This window comes from Hyperolius riggenbachi, chromosome 2 (assembly GCF_040937935.1).
Source record: "Hyperolius riggenbachi isolate aHypRig1 chromosome 2, aHypRig1.pri, whole genome shotgun sequence".
Classification (NCBI taxonomy): domain Eukaryota; kingdom Metazoa; phylum Chordata; class Amphibia; order Anura; family Hyperoliidae; genus Hyperolius; species Hyperolius riggenbachi.
In genome coordinates, this window is record NC_090647.1 from 284,170,398 (window position 1) to 284,192,589 (window position 22,192).

Here is a 22,192-nt window from a genome sequence, read left to right on the forward strand (position 1 = left end):
ACCAATACCAAAAAGTAAATCTCATTCCAAAATTGCCAACAGAGCAATTTGATATTTTGTTGGCTGTCAGTCTCCCCATGTCACATGACTGCTTTCAAATGGCCTTTTCTGCCCTCTCTGCTATAGGCAAAGTAGGTTGATATGTATGCTTCCATGAATTAGGAAGTAGAAACTGTCCAGATTTATTTTAGGATTTGTATCAGCTGTAATAGAGAAAGAAATTGCTGTGTCATATCTTTTTGAGCAGAGAGGAGGTTTGGAGTTCTGGTCCACTTTAAAAATGCTGGTAGTGCACTTTACTATACACCTTCAACTGTACCCGAGATGAAGCATAGTCAAAGTTTTATACATACCACGCCGCCGTCCTCAGTCTTTTCTATCATTGGTACTGAGTCCCGTAACTTCAGCCAGTCTGAGCATGCGCAGTGCACTCTCTACAGCGGAGAATACTACGCAGGCGAAGTACTATTTTCTGCCAGACGGAGGGAGCGCACTGCGCATGCGTAAAACTGGCCGCCGAAGTTACGGGAACGATACTAAAGTGGGAGAAGACTGAGGATGTGGGAGGGATCCGTGCGCATGATGGGCCTGGAGGAAGCCCCAGGTATGTATAAAAACTCACTATGCTGCATCTCTGGTTTCCTTTAAAAGGTTACCAGAGCTGAAAAATGTAATGCAAATGGGGGGAGCGGACATGTATTAGGTGCAGTCCTGGGCTGAGCCGCAGCAGAGGATTTCTTTAAAAAGTAGGGGGACAGAGGAGAACAGGGGGGAGCGGTGGGCATGAGGATGACACACACACACACAAGGCAGACATCCATCCATCAGGCAGACATACCCATGAGGCATACATACATACATACATACATACATACATACGGCAGACATACCCATGAGGCATACATACATACATACATACATACATACATACGGCAGACATACCCATGAGGCATACATACATACATACGGCAGACATACCCATGAGGCATACATACATCAGGCAGACATGCCCATGAGGCATACATACATAAGGCAGACATGCCCATGAGGCATACATACATAAGGCAGACATGCCCATGAGGCATACATACATAAGGCAGACATGCCCATGAGGCATACATACATAAGGCAGACATGCCCATGAGGCATACATACATAAGGCAGACATGCCCATGAGGCATACATACATAAGGCAGACATGCCCATGAGGCATACATACATAAGGCAGACATGCCCATGAGGCATACATACATAAGGCAGACATGCCCATGAGGCATACATACATAAGGCAGACATACCCATGAGGCATACATACATACATACCCATGAGGCATACATACATACCCATGAGGCATACATACATACCCATGAGGCATACATACATACATACATACCCATGAGGCATACATGCACACATACGGCAGACATACCCATGAGGCATACATACATCCAGGCAGACATACCCATGAGGCATACATACATCCAGGCAGACATACCCATGAGGCATACATACATACATACATAAGGCAGACATACCCATGAGGCATACATACATACATACATAAGGCAGACATACCCATGAGGCATACATACATACATACATACGGCAGACATACCCATGAGGCATACATACATACATACATACATACATACGACAGACAGAGACAGACAGACATCACACACACACCATCAGGCAGACATCACACACATATGCCATACATATACACACTGGCTGAATTCAAACACTGCACCTCTCACATAGCAGCACCTCCTATCTGGTATCATAGCTTCGGCTCCTCCATGTGCAGTGTCTCTCTCTCTTTCTCCCGGGCGGGCGGCAGTGCTCATCATTTTCATTGGGGAGGAGTGCTGAACATTCCTTCGAACACTGAACTGTATCAGTGTTTATGTCAGCTCTGCAGTCGGGAAGGCAGGGGGCTGTGTGCATCAAGCAGGGAGAACGGGCTGTAGCCTTTTCTCATTGCCCGTATTTATTTAGGTAGGAATGAAATGGCGTTTCCCCCCCTCTTCTCTTGTGGTACAGTCCACAATAAACACAAGCTGAAACATTGCCGGGAAAAGAGATCTGTGTGCGCTCCAGCCGTGCCATTACAGGACGCAGATCACCACCCAGCTCCTGCACTCATGTCGGCAAGCCTCCCGCAATCAAGAACTAGCTTTTGGAGCTCGCCTTCGTAATGAGGGAGACGGAGAGCAGGACAATGCCGGAGAAGTGGCGGGGATGCGGTAATACAGCCTAAACCGGTATTTCCGAAATGTGCATGGTACGATTACCGTGCATTGTACAACCGTGGAATAGCGTAATACCGGTAAACCGTGGCAACCCTAGTATGTAGCATAAGAACATATGATCAATTACACACCATTCATTCATTCATTCATCATACAGGTCCTTATAATATATTGCTAAACACTCTCGCCTGACATTCCACATTTTGCAATTGTAAAGCTCCAGTGGTCAATCTACCACTTCAGCAGCAAAAAAAAAAAAAAAAACAATTTGTCATCTAGTCTTTAGGATGGTGGTAAGGACCTTTTCCAGTGTTTTGCAACAATGCAATGTTTAGGCTAATTGTGGTCAGTAGTGAACCATTAGGGCCGGTTCACATTGAGCTTACGTTCCGCTCCTTTGAGCGAGCGCAGCAGCGGAAGCAATGCTTTCCCGATGGAAAAGTTCACATTGCTGCGTTGCGCTCCCTTCCGCTCCCTGGAGCGGCTGTTCCCGACATGCACGATCCTTCCGCTTGACGGAAAGGAACGCAGTGCAAGAGCGGATGCACTGGGTTCATAAGCTCAATGTGAACCGGCCCTTAGTCTATTTCCCCACTGTCTACAATACCAAACAGTCAGCTCGTGTGTAACTTTACAGAAGAGATGTATAGGTTGCTGACAGAAGTGTTCTATTTCAGTCAGTCATCCGGCAACTCCACCATATGTGGAGATCATTACCAGTTGCTTCCTGGAATCAACAGACTTTCGATTGGAAAAGGTGCAATTTTGACAAAAAAAAAAAAAAACGGACCGGCTAGATATACCACCTGGCAATTACTTTGTATTATATCAACTGCAAATTTCTACTTGGATTGCTCCAAATTTGTGTGAATATGTGGTGCCAAAAATCAAATTGGGTGGTGGGGGTTATAGTTCCTGCGTCCACAAAAATATTCCTATTTTACACAATATTAAACTTACTGGTTTAAAAATGGCTTCATACGATTCATCGTCAATACCATCCCGCAATGGGTAGTTCACTGCATAGTATTTACCCTTTCCAGCTCCAATATCCTAGATGAAAAAAACAAAAACAAAACTAGATCAGCTTATTCATCTTTAGGCAATTAAAAAAAAAAAAAAAAAAAAAAAAAAAAAAAAAATTTCCACACCAAGCAGTGAAACCCTGACTTACAGACATTACCGGAACTCACCACAAATCCCAGCACTAACCCAGCAAATTACTTTAGGGAGCCGGCACATCACGTTCAAGCTTTATAAAATAGTGTTCTCCCCAGGCTCTTTCAGCTGGGTGCTCCACTCGGCTAGTTTTGGTGAGCACCCGGCTGTTATCGGCTCACCACCTCATCTGCTGTAAGCAGAGTTGAGCAGAGAAGCGCTGGTCCTGCATTCTCATCTCTCCCCACCAGACTACTTTTTCATTCCACCCGGATGGAAAAAATTCTGGGGAGAACACTAATACTAAATATATGTATTTCATCAAAATTAGACATTTTTACATCCTTGTCATTTTTTCATGCCATAATAATGGAGCAGACTTCAGTTAAAGGAAAAAAAAAAAAAACTCTACTAATTGGCAATGGAATGAATTAACGGCCTATAGCAAGAATGTAGTTTTCAGCCATTTTCCAGAGCATATTAGAAGCAAGGGATGTACAGTATGTAGACATACTTATACGAGTAGCAGATACTTTTATTCAGCACATGCTGGGATTTTTCCTTTCAAGATCTGTTTAGTATTTTTCATTAGTGCATTTCTGGCAACATGAGAATAACTTTACTAATCTGACCGAATTGTGCAGATAAAAAGTTTTTATAATTATAAAACATTCCCCATTCATGTGCTATCAAATGTATAAGCTTGGTATTTTGCAAGGACCTAACACAAAATTCCATAAGAATTCTCAACTTAAAAATTTTAATTGACTGAAGCATTTTTTCAAACAATAAAACCCATGAAGGAATCTAAAAGGAGAATGCTCATCTTTAAAGTAAATCAAAACTGTAAAATACTGATATAGGAGTGAGTGAGTGAGTTGCACACACACACACACACACACACACACACACACACACACACACACACACACATACATATATACACACACACATACATATATACACACACACACACACACATACATATATACACACACACACATATATATATATACATATATACACACACACACACACACACACATATATACATATATATACACACACACACACACACACACACACACACACACACACACACACACACACACATATACATATATATACACACACACACACATATACACACACACACATACACACACATACATGTATATTATGCACTTGTCACACAGGTGTAAATGCTCATAGCAAAAACTAACTGCAATCATGATCCAATATCTGGAATGATCTGCTAGGTCACCCTTGTAAATGTAAAAAGCGGCAAGTGCTGAAGGTGGTGGTGGTGGTGGGGGTTGTTTCATGTTAATCAAAGATCAAGTGTTTTTCATGCTTACCCTCAAATCACCAGTCCCTGGAAAATATTCTCCATATTTGTGAAAAGAAACAGTCATGACTCGGTCTGTCGTGTAAAAAGCTTCTTCCACACCATCACCGTGGTGGATGTCGATATCAATGTACAGTACTCTCTGATGGTATCTGAAGGGACCAAAGGAAACTGCATTAAAGAGACTCCGTAACAAAAATTGCATCCTGTTTTTTATCATCCTACAAGTTCCAAAAGCTATTCTAATGTGTTCTGGCTAACTGCAGCACTTTCTACTAACACAGTCTCTGTAATAAATCAATGTATCTTTCCCCTGTCAGACTTGTCGGCCTGTGTCTGGAAGGCTGCCAAGTTCTTCAGTGTTGTGGTTCTGCTATGAACTCCCCTTTATGCACACTGCCTGTGTGTTATTTAGGATTAGAGCAGCTTCTCTCTTCTCTCTTATCTTTTACAAGCTGGATAAATCGTCCTCTGAGCTGGCTGGGCTTTCACATACTGAGGAATTACAAACAAGGGCAAAGCTGTTTGCAGGAAGAAAAGAGCAGCCTGAAACTTCAGTGCATGGGGGAAAGAAACACACAAATGATCTCTTGTGATTGAAAAGGAATGCTGTATACAGCCTGCTTGTGTATGGATGTATTTTCTATGTGTGGACATACTGTACATCAACCTACTTCCTGTTTTGGTGGCCATTTTGTTTGTTTACAAACAAACTTTTAAAAACTGTTTTTAACCACTTTTAATGCATCGAGGAGCGGCGAAATTGTGTCAGAGGGTAATAGGAGATGTCCCCTAACGCACTGGTATGTTTACTTTTGAGCGATTTTAACAATACAGATTCTCTTTAAAGAGAAAAAAAACAAAAAAACAAAAACACACTCGACAGAAACACAAGACTGCATACATACTTGAGCAACTCCAAAATGGCAAGCACGATATCGTTCACATAACAGAAGCCTGAGGCCTCAGATTTCTTGGCATGATGAAGTCCTCCTGCCCAGTTTACAGCAATGTCGGTTTGCTGCTTGTTCAGTTTAACAGAACTAGCTATGAAAAAACAAAAAACAAAAAACACATTTAAGCAAACTGCCAAATGAAAACACAAATCATAGAAACTGTGAGACAACAAATGTGGGACTAAGGTTGACCACGCTTACCTACTGATCCTCCAGTTGACAGCTGGCAAAATTCAAAAAGCCCATCAAACACAGGACAGTCTTCTCCAACATTAACTACAAGAAAAGTACATTTATTACAAAACTCTGCTTTATTACCCCTGTAATCAATGTGAATTCTCACTAGAAGCCTGGATGGAAAACCAGTGCAGTAAAATATGCCTATGGTTAGCCAAGAAAAAGTAGCTATATGGACCAGAAAGTCTGCTGTCCGACTTTCTATATCATACAACACCAAGGTGTGCAAAACAGGTGAGGTACCATGTGCTCTCACCACCTGGGACCACGCTCTGCAAGAATGTGGCTTCCTATAGTACCCAGATGTATGTAGGGCTTGACCTGTGTTATTTTTTTCTTTGAGAAGCCACTGCAGGATTCAGAGGCTTCCCTTTTTTTCAGGTAATATCGGTTTTGTTCTTTACTTAACTTTGCCCAGGGTACACTTTATGCATCTCATAGGAATTCAGAGCTGTATCAATTTATCCTTGGATGGGAGCTGTGTATTTATGGAGTGAAACCCAACTATCCAGTTACAGAAATATTAGTGGCAAGAAGGTATATTATGTAAGGCAAGCTGTCATGAGGGGAGAAAAGGTGCACGAGTACTTTATACAGTACATATGCATTGCTAACATCCAGGCTAGCTTTTCAGCAAACATGACCAGCACTCATCACAAACAGGACAAACGGAGACAGCACACAAAAGGCTTCAGTCAAATAGCTGTATTGGATAGCATGCAGAGGCACACATACGACATGTTTCGGGCGGAGCCCTTCCTCAGGTGTGAGGACACCTGAGGAAGGGCTCCGCCCGAAACATGTCGTATGTGTGCCTCTGCATGCTATCCAATACAGCTATTTGACTGAAGCCTTTTGTGTGCTGTCTCCGTTTGTCCTGTTTGGTCTACGTTGAGGCAGGAGTGGTGTACCTGCAGGAGGCAAGCACCGGCACGGAGGCCTAGACTTAGGCCTAGAAGGTGTGTGTGACAGGTGATCTTTGGAATATAGCACTCATCACAAGCTGTATCTGAAGAAACTTGCTTTTCTTTTCAGAGCAAAACAAACTTCAGTGTAGTCACAAACCCATATATGCTGTGACTTTTACCATTCAGTCCATAAGACATCATCCATCCTTTAATAATTAATGGAGCAAGAGAACAAACCATCAACAGCCTCAGCGTGGAAGATAAAAGTTATTTACCCACAGACTGCATGCATCCCTTAAAGGAAACCAGGCTTAGTTTTGTTATCGAAAACGTGCAACACGCACTGTGCCTTGTTCGCGCTTCTGTCACCAGAAGCGTCCTGCGTAGGTGCAGTATGTACTACATCTGCGCAGGATGCTCCAGTCTCCGGGAGCGCAAAGGACACACGCAGGCGCAGAGGCTGGCGACAGGCTCAGTCGCTGAAAGCGATACTGAGCCGCGGTGGGGGACTGGAGGATTGTTGAGGACCGGTGCGAGCACGGGGTGGCTGCAGGAGGCCCAGGTATATTAAAATTTTCTTTAAATAAATAATGACACATCTGAGAAAGAGAAGGAGAAGAGAAAAAAAAAAAAAAAAAAAAAAAAAAAACACATTTACCTGGGGCTTCCTCCAGCCCTTGCTAGCTGTCCGGTGCCGCAGCTCCACTTCACGCTGGTGGTCCGGGGTTCCCTCTGGTGCAAGATGCCGACTGCGCCTGCACAAGCAGCTCTCACGTCATCCAGACTGTACTGCGCAGGCGCAGTAATTCTGTGCCTGCGCAGAACAGCCCGGATGACAACAGTGTGACTGGCAAGGTCGGCATCTGCACCAGAGGGGAACGGGAGCCAACGGAGCTGTGGTGAGGGCACAGGTCGGCTGCCAGGGGCTGGAGGAAGCCTGAGGTAAGTGGATTTTTTGTTCCTCTGACCTTCCCTTTAAAGAGACTCAGAGCACCTCTAATGGGCATGCCTTTAAGACAAACGACTTCCAACAAAGTCGTGCCATGACCCCTCTGGAGGACACTCTTGCAATGGCCATGCGTGTCACTTCCTTTTCCTACTTCATTCAGTGATGCACTTCTAACAGAGAAGACGGGATGACCTAGAAGTTATAACATAGCCAAGATGGCAGCCGCAATTTTTAAATTGAAATCTAACGAAAACTATTTGGTGTAGAACGGCGAATCAGGCATCAAATGAGAGGAGAGCACAAGCTACATAATGGTATGCATCTTTAAGTACTTTGCAGTACTGGTCGGAGTCTTAAAGGCATACCCATGAGAGGTGCTCGGAGTCTCTTTAAACATACTTCAGGTTTCCATTAATAGCTACAGACACTGACCAAGAGCTGTTTCAGAAAGCCGAAACAAAATGCACGTTATGGATTTGAAAATGGACAGTTAGCTATCCGCAAGTGCTCTTAGCTTTAGTGCAGTTTATTGGATTAATAATGGACAGAAAACAGCTCTTGGCAAAGAGCTGTACAGATGCATTGCTAGCCTATGGGCTAGCAACACCTTCTGCTATGGACTGGGGCAGAGGGACAACAGCGCTGTGCACGACAGAGCTGGAGTGGTTATGTGCAGAGCAATAGCCTCAGCCTCAACTCAAATGAGATGATTTGGATGGTCGGACCCATCACCAACGCATCGGGGCTGCCACATGCACTCAGAGACTTGGCAGAGAAAGCCTCAACTGAGAACCATCTGAAAACAGGCTATGTCTGTACGTAGCCTTATGGTCCCTGCAAGTATGAGTTCTTCCAAGTCCACTTTTTGGAAAGACAAAACAGTTGGGCATAGTGAAATATAACACTAGTCAGCAAAACCATCTGGCAAGCAACATTTATCTTGCGCTTTTCTCCTGGCGGACATAAAGCACCAGAGTTCCAGCCACTAGGGCATGCTCTGTAGGCAGCAGCGTTAGGGAGTCTTATCCAAGGTTTGCTTACAGTGTGCAAGTGATGCATAAAAGTGTACCCAATCATATCTCAAGCTGGAGGAATAAGGTGGTGTCATTACTGAACTATTAAAAAAACACTACTTCGGCTGTCATGCTAATCTTCTGAAGCTAATAGTTTCTACCGGACCCATAATATGTATGCAAATCAGGTGTTCTGACTACTGGCTGTACGCTTAATTAAGATGCTACAGAAGCCAAAAGATCATCATATCAGCCAGGTAACATTTTTATTCACAAGATGATAATGCCTCAGTATGCCATTCTTCAATTACTGCATTTCACAAGTTCCATGTCTGCATTCAATTTTGTTAAGTGCGCCATTTAGGATAAAGCATACATGTCAAACTCCGGCATGCGGGCCAAATCTGTCCCTCAGAGCCATTAAATTTGTCCCTAAAGGGGTTCCCCCACTTAGCATTATGCTTGTCCCACTCTAGACCACCAGGGAAGCTATATTGGAGGTGAAGCCCTGGAACACCAGGGAAGCCATGTGGGGGAGGTAGGAGGAAAGCACTAAACACTAGGGAACTGTATAGGGGAGGGTGGGCCCATCGTTCTCTATAGTAGTGCGTGTGTACGTACCTTAAGTCCAGCAATCAACAAACAAACGTTAGCAGAGAAAGATTATATTGAGTCATATGTTAACATTTAGATGTTGCTTGGCAACAGCTCTGTGCCACAATCTTAAGCCCCATCTACACGATACGATTCTTTGAGCGATTCGATTACGATTCTATTTACGATCTGATTAAATCCGACATGTCCGATCAGGATTCGATTCAATTCAATTCGATTTGCCATTGTTTTGCAATGGTAAATCGAATCCCGATTGGACATGTCGGATTTAATCGGATCGTAAATAGAATCGCAATCGAATCGCACAAAGAATCGTATCGTGTAGATGAACCTAAACTGAGATGGATATGAATTTTTCCTTTGAAAATACCAGTTGCCTGACTCTCCTGATGATCCTGTGTTTCTAATACCTTTAGCCACAGCCCCTCAACAAGCATGCAGATCAGGCGCTCTGACTGAAGTCAGACTGGATTAGCTGCATGCTTGTGGCAGGTGTGTGATTCAGCCACAACCGCAGCTAAAGAGATCAGGAGGACTGAAAAGCAACTGGTATTGTTTAAAAGGAAACATCCATATCCCTTTCAGTTAAGGTTCCATTTAACGGGAATTTAAGAGGAGGAAAAAAAAAAAAAAAAAAAAAAAAAAAAAAAAATCTACTTACCTGGGGGCTTCCTCCAGCTCCTTGCAGCCATGTCCCACGCTACAGCTCCGCTCTCAGCTGCCGGGGCCAGGGACCCTGCCGGTGCAGTTGCCGACCTTGCAAGGTCTTACTCTACTGCACCTGCACAGGCGCAGTACACTCGACAACGTGGACTTGATTGACGTGACGCTCGCGCAATAGAGGACGACCTTGCAAGGTCAGCATCTGAACCGGCGGGGACCCCGGACTGCCAGCTGAGAGTGGAGCTGCAGCGTGGGACATGGCTGCAAGGAGTTGGAGGAAGCCTTGGTAAGTAGATTTTTTTTTTATTTATTTTTTTTAACAGCTCAGATATTTCTCTTAAGCCTTTGAAGATCAAGCCATGGGATTACACAATGTATTAGTGATAAACACAAAAAGTTAACATAGCATCAGAGAAGTTTTACTATACATCAACTGCAAGAGCTGTGGTCACATATACTGGAATGTGTCCACTGAAATGACAGTGGAGGAGCCATGACAATAATGCTTATGACAGACTGTTAGGAGCAGCGTTGAAGGCACCAATTACACAATAGTCAGTGTTCTAACAACAAAGGTGCTAATTTAGTCAAGACTAAGATGAAATTACTATGAAATGACCCAAATCCACTTACATCTTTGCATCTGCTTGCTGTATTCTGACATATTGTCTGGCCGGATGGAGCGTAGGAATTTGATGTAGTCATCACTGTGGTATTTTGTCATCTCTTCAGCACTGGCTTTGTGAGGTCTCTGGTAGAAGAGAAACATTTTGCTAAATATTACCAAAATATTTTGATGCATTGGATCAGAACCATACTATAGTTTCAGGTAGTGTGGAATATTTATCACTTTCCTGCCTGTTGCATCTGGCTATCTCTGACCCCACTGGGGAGAAGCCTTCACACTTCAAAGCCATGACAAATTGTGTATCACAAGTGAATTCTTCCACCCACTTCCAGACCCATCTTTTTTTTTTTTTAAAACAATGTTTTATTTGGTTTCATAGGTTTCCAAGAAGCTTACAATGTTTTTTTTTTTTCATAATATTGGTCACATACATGCTAGTTTTCAGGATATTACATACAATTATATATCATGTCCAGTGCATGTAACCAATGGTTTAGTCTGTTGCCTTCCTGGCGGAAACCTCCCTGAGACCCCGAGAACATAAAAAACCTTAAGAAAACTCCCCCCCCCTAACATGAAGAAATTGACCCACCCTTCCTCCCCCCACCCTTTGTCACTATTTCTCTGCATGTATAAAGTTTGCTACATGACAAAACATTCGTCCTTTGAGCTATCAGTTGTGATCATACCGTTGTGGGTCTGGAAAGAACACAAAAGACATTTATGCAGGTATTTGAATCATACTTTGAGTTTCCTCAGGTCTCCCTGTAAGTCTCTTATCGCATACCAAGTCGTGTGTTTGTACGGCTCCATGTCTCTTATTTCCTGCTGCGTGAAGGTGGCCGTGATGAACCTTTCCCATATTGCAAAAAGTTTTTTGGTGGCTCTTTCTTTGTGCTGTTTTGTCTCCAGATTATCTAGGTTGAAGAGATGTAGCAGTTCTTCTTTAAGGTCCCAGGTTGTAGGAGCACTAGAGTATATCCATTTGTTATATATGACTTTCTTTGCTGCAATTAGTATGAGATGGGCCAATCTTGACATTGGCTTGGTTTTTCCTTCACTGGCTGGTGTTTGTACAACGGGGACATGATGAAACAAGCACAGCTGGGGAGATAGTTCTATGTCCACATTACACACCTTTTTTATATAAGTCTTGACCCTGTTCCAGTAACACTTTATCTTATCACAGGTCCACATACAATGGAACAAGTTAGCATTTGCGGTTGAGCACTTAGGGCACTCGGGCTTATAATGGGGCGGTGGGGATTTATACTTAATGTCAAAGGCATATTTTGCCCGGTGGATTAATTTATAGTGTGATTCTCTCCAGGTTTCACTTAATACCAGTGATCTAACCACTCTGTTCCCTTCTATGATTGCTGTTCCCAGATCCTCTACCTCAATGTCTTTGTGCCATGCCTTGAAATTGTTTTTTGCTAACGATTCGAGATTTATGGATTGGAGACTGTGGTGGATTTCTGCCAGTGTCTTTGGTCCCCCCTGTGGCTGAAGGAAGCGATCGAAGGAGTCTGCCTTCATAATGGATGGAAGATCGGAGGTTTGGGACTGGACAAAAGATTTTAATTGCGCATAATAGAGAAAGTGTTGTTTAGGGACCCCATATAGCGTTCTTATCTCTTGGAAAGAGTACCAACCGTTTTTCTTGAATGACCATACATTCCCCAGTTTATTTATCCCCCTTCTTTTCCAATCCAGGAAACCACTGTGTGCTATGCTGGCTGGGAAGGCTGAGTGCCCCCACAAATGCATGTATTTAGACAAGTGATATGATTTATTGAAAAGCTTCCTAACCGCCTTCCACGTTGCCCATGTATCGATTATTGTCCTACTGTGTTTGAGTCTGGTCGGGAGGGTTTTATAGGGTGTGTGGAGGATTGCCATTGTGGTCCAAGGCTCAAGTAGAGCCTCTTCTAGTTGTGTATTTGAGTAGATGTTAGTGTTCATTACCCAGTCCCGTACATGGCGGAAGAGGCAGGCTAGGTTGTATAAGCGTATGTTTGGAAGGCTCACCCCTGCCCATTCTTTGGGTAGTTTTAGTTTGGCTATGGCTATTCGGGGCTTACGGCCTGCCCATAGGAATTTTGTATATACTTTATCCATTTCCTGAATGTCCTTATGTTTCAAGAGAAGAGGAATAGTTTGTAGAGGATATAACAGTCTTCCAAATATCACGCTCTTTATGACAGCCGCCCTTCCCATAAGGTTTAGTGGCAGGCTTGCCCACCTCTGTAATTGTTGTTTAATGCTGTGGAACAGGGGTGTGTAATTGAGGGTGTAAAGGGAGTTAGGGTCTCTTGTTAACTTAATACCCAGGTACTTGACCTGAGATTTGATTGCTAAACCCTGTTTTTGAGCTTCTGGAATAGAGTCATTACCATTGGTCAGCAGTAGCAGCTCGCTCTTGCTCTTATTTACCCTGAACCCACTTTGTTGGCCTATGTGGTGTAGCAGGTTAAAGACTTTGGGAAGGTCTTCTTTCGGATTGGCCATGAACAATAAAATGTCATCAGCAAAAGCAGCTTGATTAACTGTTTTACTTCCCACTTGTATGCCCCTGATATGCTTATTTAGCGCCCTTAATATTGGTTCCAGTGCTAGGTCGAAAAGGAGGGGTGAAAGGGGGCACCCCTGACGTGTGCCTTTGGTTAGAGGGAAGCTGGGTGAGATAAAGCCTGGCGTGTAAATGTGTGCTTTGGGGTTAGTATGCATGGCCTTTATTAAATTTACAAAGGATCCTGAAAAGTTCATTTTCTCCAGGACTTTCCGGAGCCACACCCAGCGCACATTATCAAAAGCTTTCTCAGCATCTAATAGTAGTATAGCATGATTTCGGCATGTGGCCGGGTATGACCGCGCAAAGTCCAGGACTGCCAGTACCTTCCTGATGTTCATAGTTGCTGACCTATGCCGAATAAAGCCTGACTGTGAGGGGCTAACTAATTTATACATGAGTTCCGCCAATCTTTTAGCCATGATCTTGTTCAAGATTTTAATATCCTGATTCATCAGGGAAATGGGTCTGTAAGCCTTCGGGAGAAGTAAATCTGTGCCCTGTTTGGGGAGTAACTTGATATAGGCCGTCTGTGACGTTGGGGGTAGTATTCCCGTTTTGATTATTGTGTTAAATACTGACTGTAGGGTTTGGGGTAGTTCTGTGCATAGTAGTTTAAAGAATTCAGCCGAGAGGCCATCTGGGCCCGGGGATTTATGGTTTGCTAATTGTTTGATTGTGTCCTTGATTTCTTCTAGCGAAATGTCAGCATTAAGGTATTCTAGGTCTGATTCTGATAAGGATGGCAGAGGGATATCTTTTAATATATCGTCAGTTTTGTTGGCGTCTTTTGTGTCGGGTATGTCTGCGTATAGATCAGCATAGAAGTGCTGCAGGCAAGTGTTTATGTTGCGTGGGTCAGTTAATATGCAACCGTTTGTATCTTTTATGGCAGATATATGGGTCTGGGGGCGGTCCCCTTTGGTGATGTTGCTAAGAAGCTTGCCTGTTTTATTTCCGTATCTGCGGAATTTTATGTCATTAAATGTGCTTGCTAGGTCTTCCTTGGCTTTCAGCCACCTGTCTGTTTCTGCTTTGGCTTTGAGCCATTCCTGGCGGTTACTGGGGATTGGATTTTCCTGATAAAGTTTGAGTGCCTTTCTGACTTTTTCCACTGCTTCGCTATACTTCTCCTGCGTCTGTTTTCTCTTGCCCCCTACATATCCCATGATTCTGCCTCTCAGGACCGGCTTTGCAGCCTCCCAAAACAAAACTGGGTCTGACATGTGTGATTTATTGTCCTCGCTATATTCTAACCACCATTGGTTTAGCATTGCTGCAAAACTTTCATCCCCATATAGATGCGTAGGGAACCTCCAAAGGATATCTGACCCCCTTTGTATGATTTCACCCATCTCTAGCTGGACCGGGCTGTGGTCTGATATTACCATGTCCATAATTTCTGTTGATTTTATTCTGTTGGCAATTTGAGCTGACACCAGAATAAAGTCCAGGCGTGCCCACATGTCATGGGGACTCGAGTAGAAGGAGTATTGTCTTTCATATGGATGCAGAAGCCTCCACATGTCTATGAGTTGCGTCTCCTTCGCAAAGGAACTTAGGTTTTCAATTTTCTTTTGATATAGGGAGGTTAATTTGTTATTTAGGGTTCTATCCTCACTGGCGTCCATTATTGTGTTAAAGTCCCCTCCTACTACCAAACTGGCAATGGGAGAGGCCATGAGCAAGCCCTGTACTTCTAATAAGCATCTTTTATTGTCTTCATTTGGTCCATATATGTTTACAATCTGCACACTTTCCCCGTTTAGCTTGCCCCTTATCGATACCCATCGCCCCTCATCGTCATGCCTCATCTCTTCCATATCGAATTTCAAATTTTTATGTATCAGGATAATAACTCCTGCTTTCCTCCCACTGGCTGGAGAACCATATATTTGACCCACCCAGTACCTTTTGAGAAATTTGTAATGCTCTTGAGTGAGGTGCGTCTCTTGTAAGAGTGCCACTTCCGCTTGTAACTTTTTAAGGTGGCGGAGCACCATTGAGCGTTTGCGTGGTGTCCTGAGCCCTTTTACATTCCAAGTACAAATTTTAATTGTCATGACGATTGGAAGAGATGGACATCGTTCAACTCATGCATATCAAATTTATGTGGGTTCATACTATCAGAGAAACAGTGACAAAACCCTGCCCAAAACATTAACCCCTTCCCCAACAAACCCCTGTATATATTGAAAATCATTATATACTTTACACAGCTGTACCAGGAGAAGCCTGGTTCCTGGACTTCCTCCAGTTCACCATTAGTAGGCCTGTAGTGTGACTCCACTTCTTCCCTAGAAGGAAAGGGCCAGGGACAGAGTCACGGCTCCTAAAACTGTTTAGCTTGGCATGCATATAAGCATTTGAACAGCCAAATTTGTATTAGTTATCGTCTGCTTGATATGTTTTGCGTATTAAGTATTTAGAGTCTTACGAATATCTGTAGTGTTCCATCAGTCCACCTTTGCAAGGATGCAGATTTTAGAATGGGTGGTCAGTGCCCGTCTTCTGGTTTCTTGTCTGCTCATCCCGAATCCTCAGGTCGTGGCGATGATCTCTTCGCGGCGATAACCGCCGTGTCTTTAGCCAGGAATAAAGTCTCTGCCTCCTGGGGAGTTTTCAGTATGTGGGTAGCACCCACGTTATCTGTGACTTTCAAGATGGCTGGATACATCAGGGTGAACTTCCATTGCCTTTGTATGCATTCGCTACATGCCGCATTAAATTTCTGTCTCAGCTTTGAAACTTCTAGAGAGAAATCATTGAACAGCCTCAGAGCTGTGCCTTGATATTCTAGCTGCTGTTCACTCTGCCTGTAAGCACGCAGTATGGCCGCTTTGTCTGCGTAATCTAAGTACTTTATCATGATCACTCTTGGCTTCGTATTACGCTTAATCTCCTTGGGGGGGCCCACCCTATGTGCTCTTTCCACTTTACAAGGTGAGGGGAGTCCTAAGAGCTGCGGTATCTCCTCTGAACATAGCTTGTGGAGCGTGCCTGCAGCAAATGACTCTGGGAGGCCTACCAGCCGCAAATTACTGCGCCTCGAGCGGTTCTCCAGGTCTTGTATTTTATCGTGCATTTCCTTATTCTCGGCGAGGACCTTGTCTAGCTTTGTTGCTTGGCTGGCGCTATCGTCCTCAATGTCAGATATGCGTTGTTCTACACAAGTCAGGCGCTGGTTATGGGCCTGCAGCTCTTTGTGCACTTTTTTTAAGGTTTGTTGCACGGCCCCCTTAATCATGGACTCCAGGTCAGGCCTTAGTTGTCTAACCACCGCTGCTGCTATCTTGTCATAGTTTAATCCGGACTCACCCCCGTTTCCCCCTTCTTCATTTTCAGAATCCCAGTCCTGTTGGGCTTGATCCTCTGCCCCTTCTGATGTCTGAGACGGCGGGGGGGGGACTTCTCCCCTGCGCCTGTTCTGGATCTGCTCTTCGGCGCCATCTTGCCTTCCGGCTCAGCGTCTCCCCGGCTGTCGTCTTTGCGGGTGAGATATTTCTCCATAGCGCTTCTGGTTTTGTTGCGGAGCTCTTTTGTGTGACCCCCTGCCTCTTCCAAAGCGAAACGGGCACTTTCGCAGGCTTTAGGCTTGGCTGGCATACAATCACGGAGCGGAGCTCTGGCACTAGCCTCCTCTCATCGCGGCGCCGGAACCGGAAGTCCAGACCCATCTTTAACCCACAAGGCAGGTAACCAGCTGCCATGGCCTAATATCAGATTGTCAGTAGATTGGCTTAAAGAGAGCCTGAAATAAGGGAGGGAGGGGAGAAGGTTAGATACTTACATACTTCAGTAGTGGAAAGCCTTTGGATAGTCAGGAGGCTCACGGCATCCTCCTACAGCTTTCCATTCTAGGACAAGGTCCCTCTAAACCTGTTCCACAAAACGGTGAGATAGGTTTCTGCTGGCTGAGCCCCCAGGAGTGGATGAGTGCATTTGGACTGGGAATGCACAAGTAATTTTGTCGCAAGCCCAGAACAGTGCGCACAAGCATGGAAGGAAAAAAATAAATGCATGAGCAGCCTTGTTCTAATGGGTATGCATAGACCTTACTCGAGCATGCCTAGTCCAGATGTACTTTTCCCCAGGAACATGGTCAGAATACGAAGACCCTTCGCTGGAACGGTGGATTTTATGGAGGATACAGGAAACCACTCTTACAACATACTGTACTATGAGACAGCGTCAACATTGTTCAAAGATTTTCGCATGCATCTTATATATCCAGATGCAACTACTAGATGGCACAAGACCTTTGAAGAAAAAGACAATAGCAGCGCTGCAGAAAAAAATGAAACCAAATCAGTTTTGAGTGAAACAGTACTCAGAAAGGGGGAAAAAAAAAAAAAAAAAAAAACCCTCAGATAACAATCTTATTTTCCCCATAGGTGGACACTGGAAACTCCCTTAGGACACAAATAGAACGTTCATTGTTAGTTATACTCTGCCCAGACATGGTTGTGATGCAGGTAGCTGAGGTCCTAATCACCCCAAATGTGCACAAATGAGGTTTCCTGACAAAACATGCAATTTATTCATTAACTGAGGAAAGCTTTGCTAATCTAAACTGGACTTTGCTCCTTTACTGCTATATGGATTACTCCAGTCTAGAACAAGTTTAAAATCAAAATCTAGCATAACACCAAAATTATTGTTTCCCTACTCATTACTGATCATATACAGCGGGATGCGAAAGTTTGGGCAACGCTATTGTCATTTTCCTGTATAAATCGTTGGTTGTTACGATAAAAAAAAAATGTCAGTTAAATATATCATATAGGGGACACACACAGTGATATTTGAGAAGTGAAATGACGTTTATTGCATTTACAGAAAGTTAGCAATAATTGATTGAATATAATTAGGCAGGTGCATAAATTTGGGCACTGTTATTTTATTAATTCCAAAACCTTTAGAACTAATTATTGGAACTCAAATTGGCTTGGTAAGCTCAGTGACCCTTGACCTACATACACAGGTTAATCCATTTATAAGAAAGTATTTAAGGGGGTCAATAGTAAGTTTCCCTCCTAATTTTCTCTGAAGAGTAGCAACAAGGGGGTCTCAAACCAACTCTCAAATGACCTGAAGACAGATTGTTCACCATCATGGTTTAGGGGAAGATTACAGAAAGCTGTCTCAGAGATTTCAACTGTCTGTTTCCACAGTTAGGAACATATTGAGGGAATGTAAGACCACATGCTCAGTTAAAGCTCGAAGTGGCAGATCAAGAAAAATCTTGGATAAACAGAAGCGATGAACAGTGAAAACAGTCAGAGAACCCACAAACCAGCACCAAAAGACCTACATCATGCTGCAAATGGAGTCACTCTGCATCGTTCAACCATTCAGCGCACTTTACACAAGGAGATGCTGTATGCGAGAGTGATGCAGAGGAAGCCCTTTCTCCGCCCACAGCACAAACAGAGCCGCTTGAGGAATGCTAAAAACACATCTGGACAAGCCAGCTTCATTTTGGAATAAGGTGCTGTGGACTGATGAAACTAAACTGGAGTTTAGGCATAACAAGGGGCATTGTGCATGGAGGAAAAACAGCATTTCAAGAAAAACACCTGCTACCTACAGTAAAATATGGTGGTGGTTCAATCATGCTGTGGGGCTGTGTGGCCAGTGCAGGGACTGGGAATCTTGTCTTAGGGCTAATTCAAACTACAAGAGCTTTTCTAAGCGCTTTGTGATTTTAAAAGCTCCTGCTAATGTTATCCTATGTGTGTGTTCTCACTGGAGCGATGTGATATTGTAAAAAAAAAAAAAAAAAAAAAAAACCATTGCATTAGCAAGAGCTTTCCAAACCACTAGCGATTAAAAAGCCCTTGTAGTGTGAATTAGCCCTTAAGCCAGCCATACACTGGTCGACTGCCACCAGAACGACCAGCAGATAGATCCCTCTGTGATCGAATCCGATCAAAGAGGGATCTATTGGCTGCCTACACTGCAAACAGATTTTGAATCGATTTCAGCATGAAATAGATTCACAATCTGTGGAGCTGCCACCACCCCCTGCATACATTACCTGATCCGGCCGGTGCGAGTCCCCCAGTCTCCGCTGTCTTCTCCACTCTGGGCTTCAGCTTCATTTTACTTTCTGTTGGGGGAAGTTTAAACAGTAGAGGGTGCTCTACTGTTTAAACTTCCCCCGACAGGAAGTAAGTAAAGCCAGCCGGAGCCTAGCGCGGAGAAGTGACAGCTGAGACACGCGCGGCGGAACAGGTAATGTATTGCCGCTTGCATCGGTCATTCAAATACCGCTATCAACGCACTCCCGACATGCCGGCGATCAAGCGAAGTTTTCAGAGCGGGCAGATGGACGGGATCTCTCGATTTCGGACGGAAAACGATCAGCATGTGAGCATCGATTTCACAGCAGATTCGATCACAGTGATCGAATCTGCTGTCTATTGGCGGGAAATAGAGTAAGTCTGTGCCTCTCGGATTTACAAGCCCTACTCCATAGAGCCAAATTAATCCATGCCATGCACTGATGAGGATCAAACAATCCGAAACAGTCTGTATGCATGTTGGATTATTATGGCTCTGTACAAATTAACAAGCTGACACATCATTGCATTCCAGCGGTTCTGGAGGTGTGTTTAGCTTCTAAGGGTACAATGGTTAATTTGCATATATTCAGCAGTGGTGCCTGGGAGACATCTCGAGCTCACTCCAACCTGAATTATCGCAAATTTTCTGTTTTAGGAAAGCAAACTTGTTTTTCTTAAAGAGTAACTGTTAGGCTACAAAATCTAATTTAAACCTCTATTCTCCTGTGTTAAACAGTTTAGAAGGAAGCCAAAAAGGCAATAGTGAAGTTAAAAATCTCTCTTACTTTGTTGTTTGCTGAATAGCAATCCTCTTCATCCAAGCTCCTAAGGAGGCCGCATAACAGATACTGCAGAGCATGCTGGGAGGGTTTTTTTCTCGCCACTGCACAGGGAGTGCAGGGAGTTCCTCCCCTTCATTTCCCTATCCCGCCCTAAGGCTGCTTTCACAGTGGGACATTACAGGCTCATGTTACAGCAGCCTGTAACAGCAGCCCAACTCACAGCACTGAAAAATCAATGTGCTGTTCACAGTGCACATGCTGCATTAGAGTATACTGCAGGAGTCCGCTATTGTTCCTAGCCCCATGGCTAATTAATATTAACTGCACTGTAGTGTTGTCCGGATCATGAACGATTCGGATCTTTGATCCGAATTTTTTTTGTGAGTCGAATCATCCGAGATTCGGTTCACAGTGGATATCTGGAAGTAACAAGAACTGCAGCTCCTCTCACTCTGCTGCAAATGATTCAAAGATTCGGTTCAAAGATCCTGATCTTTTCAATGATCCGATTTGAATCATTGAAAAGATCCGGACTTCCCAGTATAGAACTAAAACGGCTCACCTCTGTTCATCTGACAGCCTCCCCGGGACGATCTCCCGCACCCCCCCAACTGACAACATGATCAACAGCACCCCCCCCCCTGCCCCCAATCCCCTCCCCCACCCCCTGAGTGACAGACAATATGCCACTTTAGACCAGAGACTGGTGGGAGTGTCTGAGGGCTGGAACTTGGGAGGGCTAAAGAATCATCAATCAGGAAGCAGGGTAAGGGAGGATATTGCATAACAATTGGCTTCATACAAGACAGTCAAACATGGAACCTGCCATGAGCATCAATCTCTGCAAATACTATATACAAATTCTGTGAAATCCAAACGTGGACAGTGAAATGCATATGTAATGCAAGTACAGCCAATATTTAGCTACTGATGTGTTTTTTTTCTCTGAGACCTTATACCTAACAGCTCCTCTAAGTTGAGGGACGCATGGATTCTACCCAGTATGTCCTGAAACACACCAGAGGAGTTTTTCTGAGCGTTTTGAGTTTTTAAATCTGCTGCTAATGTTATCCTATGTGTCTGTGCACACTGGAGCAATGAGGTTTTGTAAAAAAAAAACCATAGCATTACATTGGGAAGAGCTTTTGAAACCTCTAAAAAGTTCTTCCCAATGTAATGCTATGGGTTTTTTTTACAAAACCTCATTGCTCCAGTGTGCACAGACACATAGGATAACATTAGCAGCAGATTTAAAAACTCAAAACGCTCAGAAAAACTCCTCTGGTGTGTTTCAGGCCTATCAGCAGATTCTGGAGACCAATGTCCAGGAATCAGTGACAAAGCTGAAGCTGTGCCGGGGCTGGATCTTTCAACAAGACAACAACCCTTAACACTGCTCAAAATCCACTAAGGAATTCATGCAGAGGAACAAGTACAATGTTCTGGAATTGCCATCTCAGTCCCCAGACCTGAATAGAATTGAAAATCTGTGGTGTTAGTTAAAGAAGCCATCAAACCTGAATGAACTAGAGATGTTTTGCAAGGTGGAATGGACCAAAATACCTTCAACCATAATCCAGATCCTCATTGAAAGCTACAGGAAGCTTTTAGAGGCTGTAATTTCTGCAAAAGGAGGTTTTACTAAATATTGATTTCATTTTATTTGCACCTGCCTAATTTTGTCTAACCTTTTGTGGATTGCAGTGTTAAACCCCCCTAAAGACCAGGCCAATTTTCTCCTAATTGGCCACTGCAGCTTTAAGGCCAAGCTGCAGGGCCGCACAACAGCACACTAGTGATCCTCCCCCCCCCCCCCCCTCCTTTTCTCCTCACGAACAGACCTTCCTGTTGGTGGTGTCTGATTCCCCCCCCCCCCGTGTTTATTTTAAATATTTGTTTTTTTAAATTAAATATTGATAGATGTATTTTATTTTTTATTAAATCCCTCCCCCCAGCCGGCCAATCCTGGTCTCTGATAGGCTTCTGCCTATGAGAGCTGATCACTCTGTAGTGCCCCAGGGGGACAGCACGTCACACAGCTG

The 22,192-nt window shown here is 43.9% G+C and overlaps 1 protein-coding gene across 1 annotated transcript in view; it reads right to left on the bottom strand.

Moving 5' to 3' along the window:
* The window catches only part of HDAC1 (histone deacetylase 1), a 53,119-nt gene that overhangs the window by 19,752 nt on the left and 11,175 nt on the right, over positions 1-22,192 (bottom strand). Inside the window, exons 3-7 of the mRNA XM_068268870.1 lie at positions 10,734-10,851; positions 5,917-5,991; positions 5,668-5,806; positions 4,770-4,911; positions 3,214-3,306 (exon numbers count right to left, since the gene is read on the bottom strand). Of these exons, the coding sequence (XP_068124971.1) occupies positions 3,214-3,306; positions 4,770-4,911; positions 5,668-5,806; positions 5,917-5,991; positions 10,734-10,851 (567 nt within the window). The remainder of the gene's footprint in view (positions 1-3,213; positions 3,307-4,769; positions 4,912-5,667; positions 5,807-5,916; positions 5,992-10,733; positions 10,852-22,192) is intronic.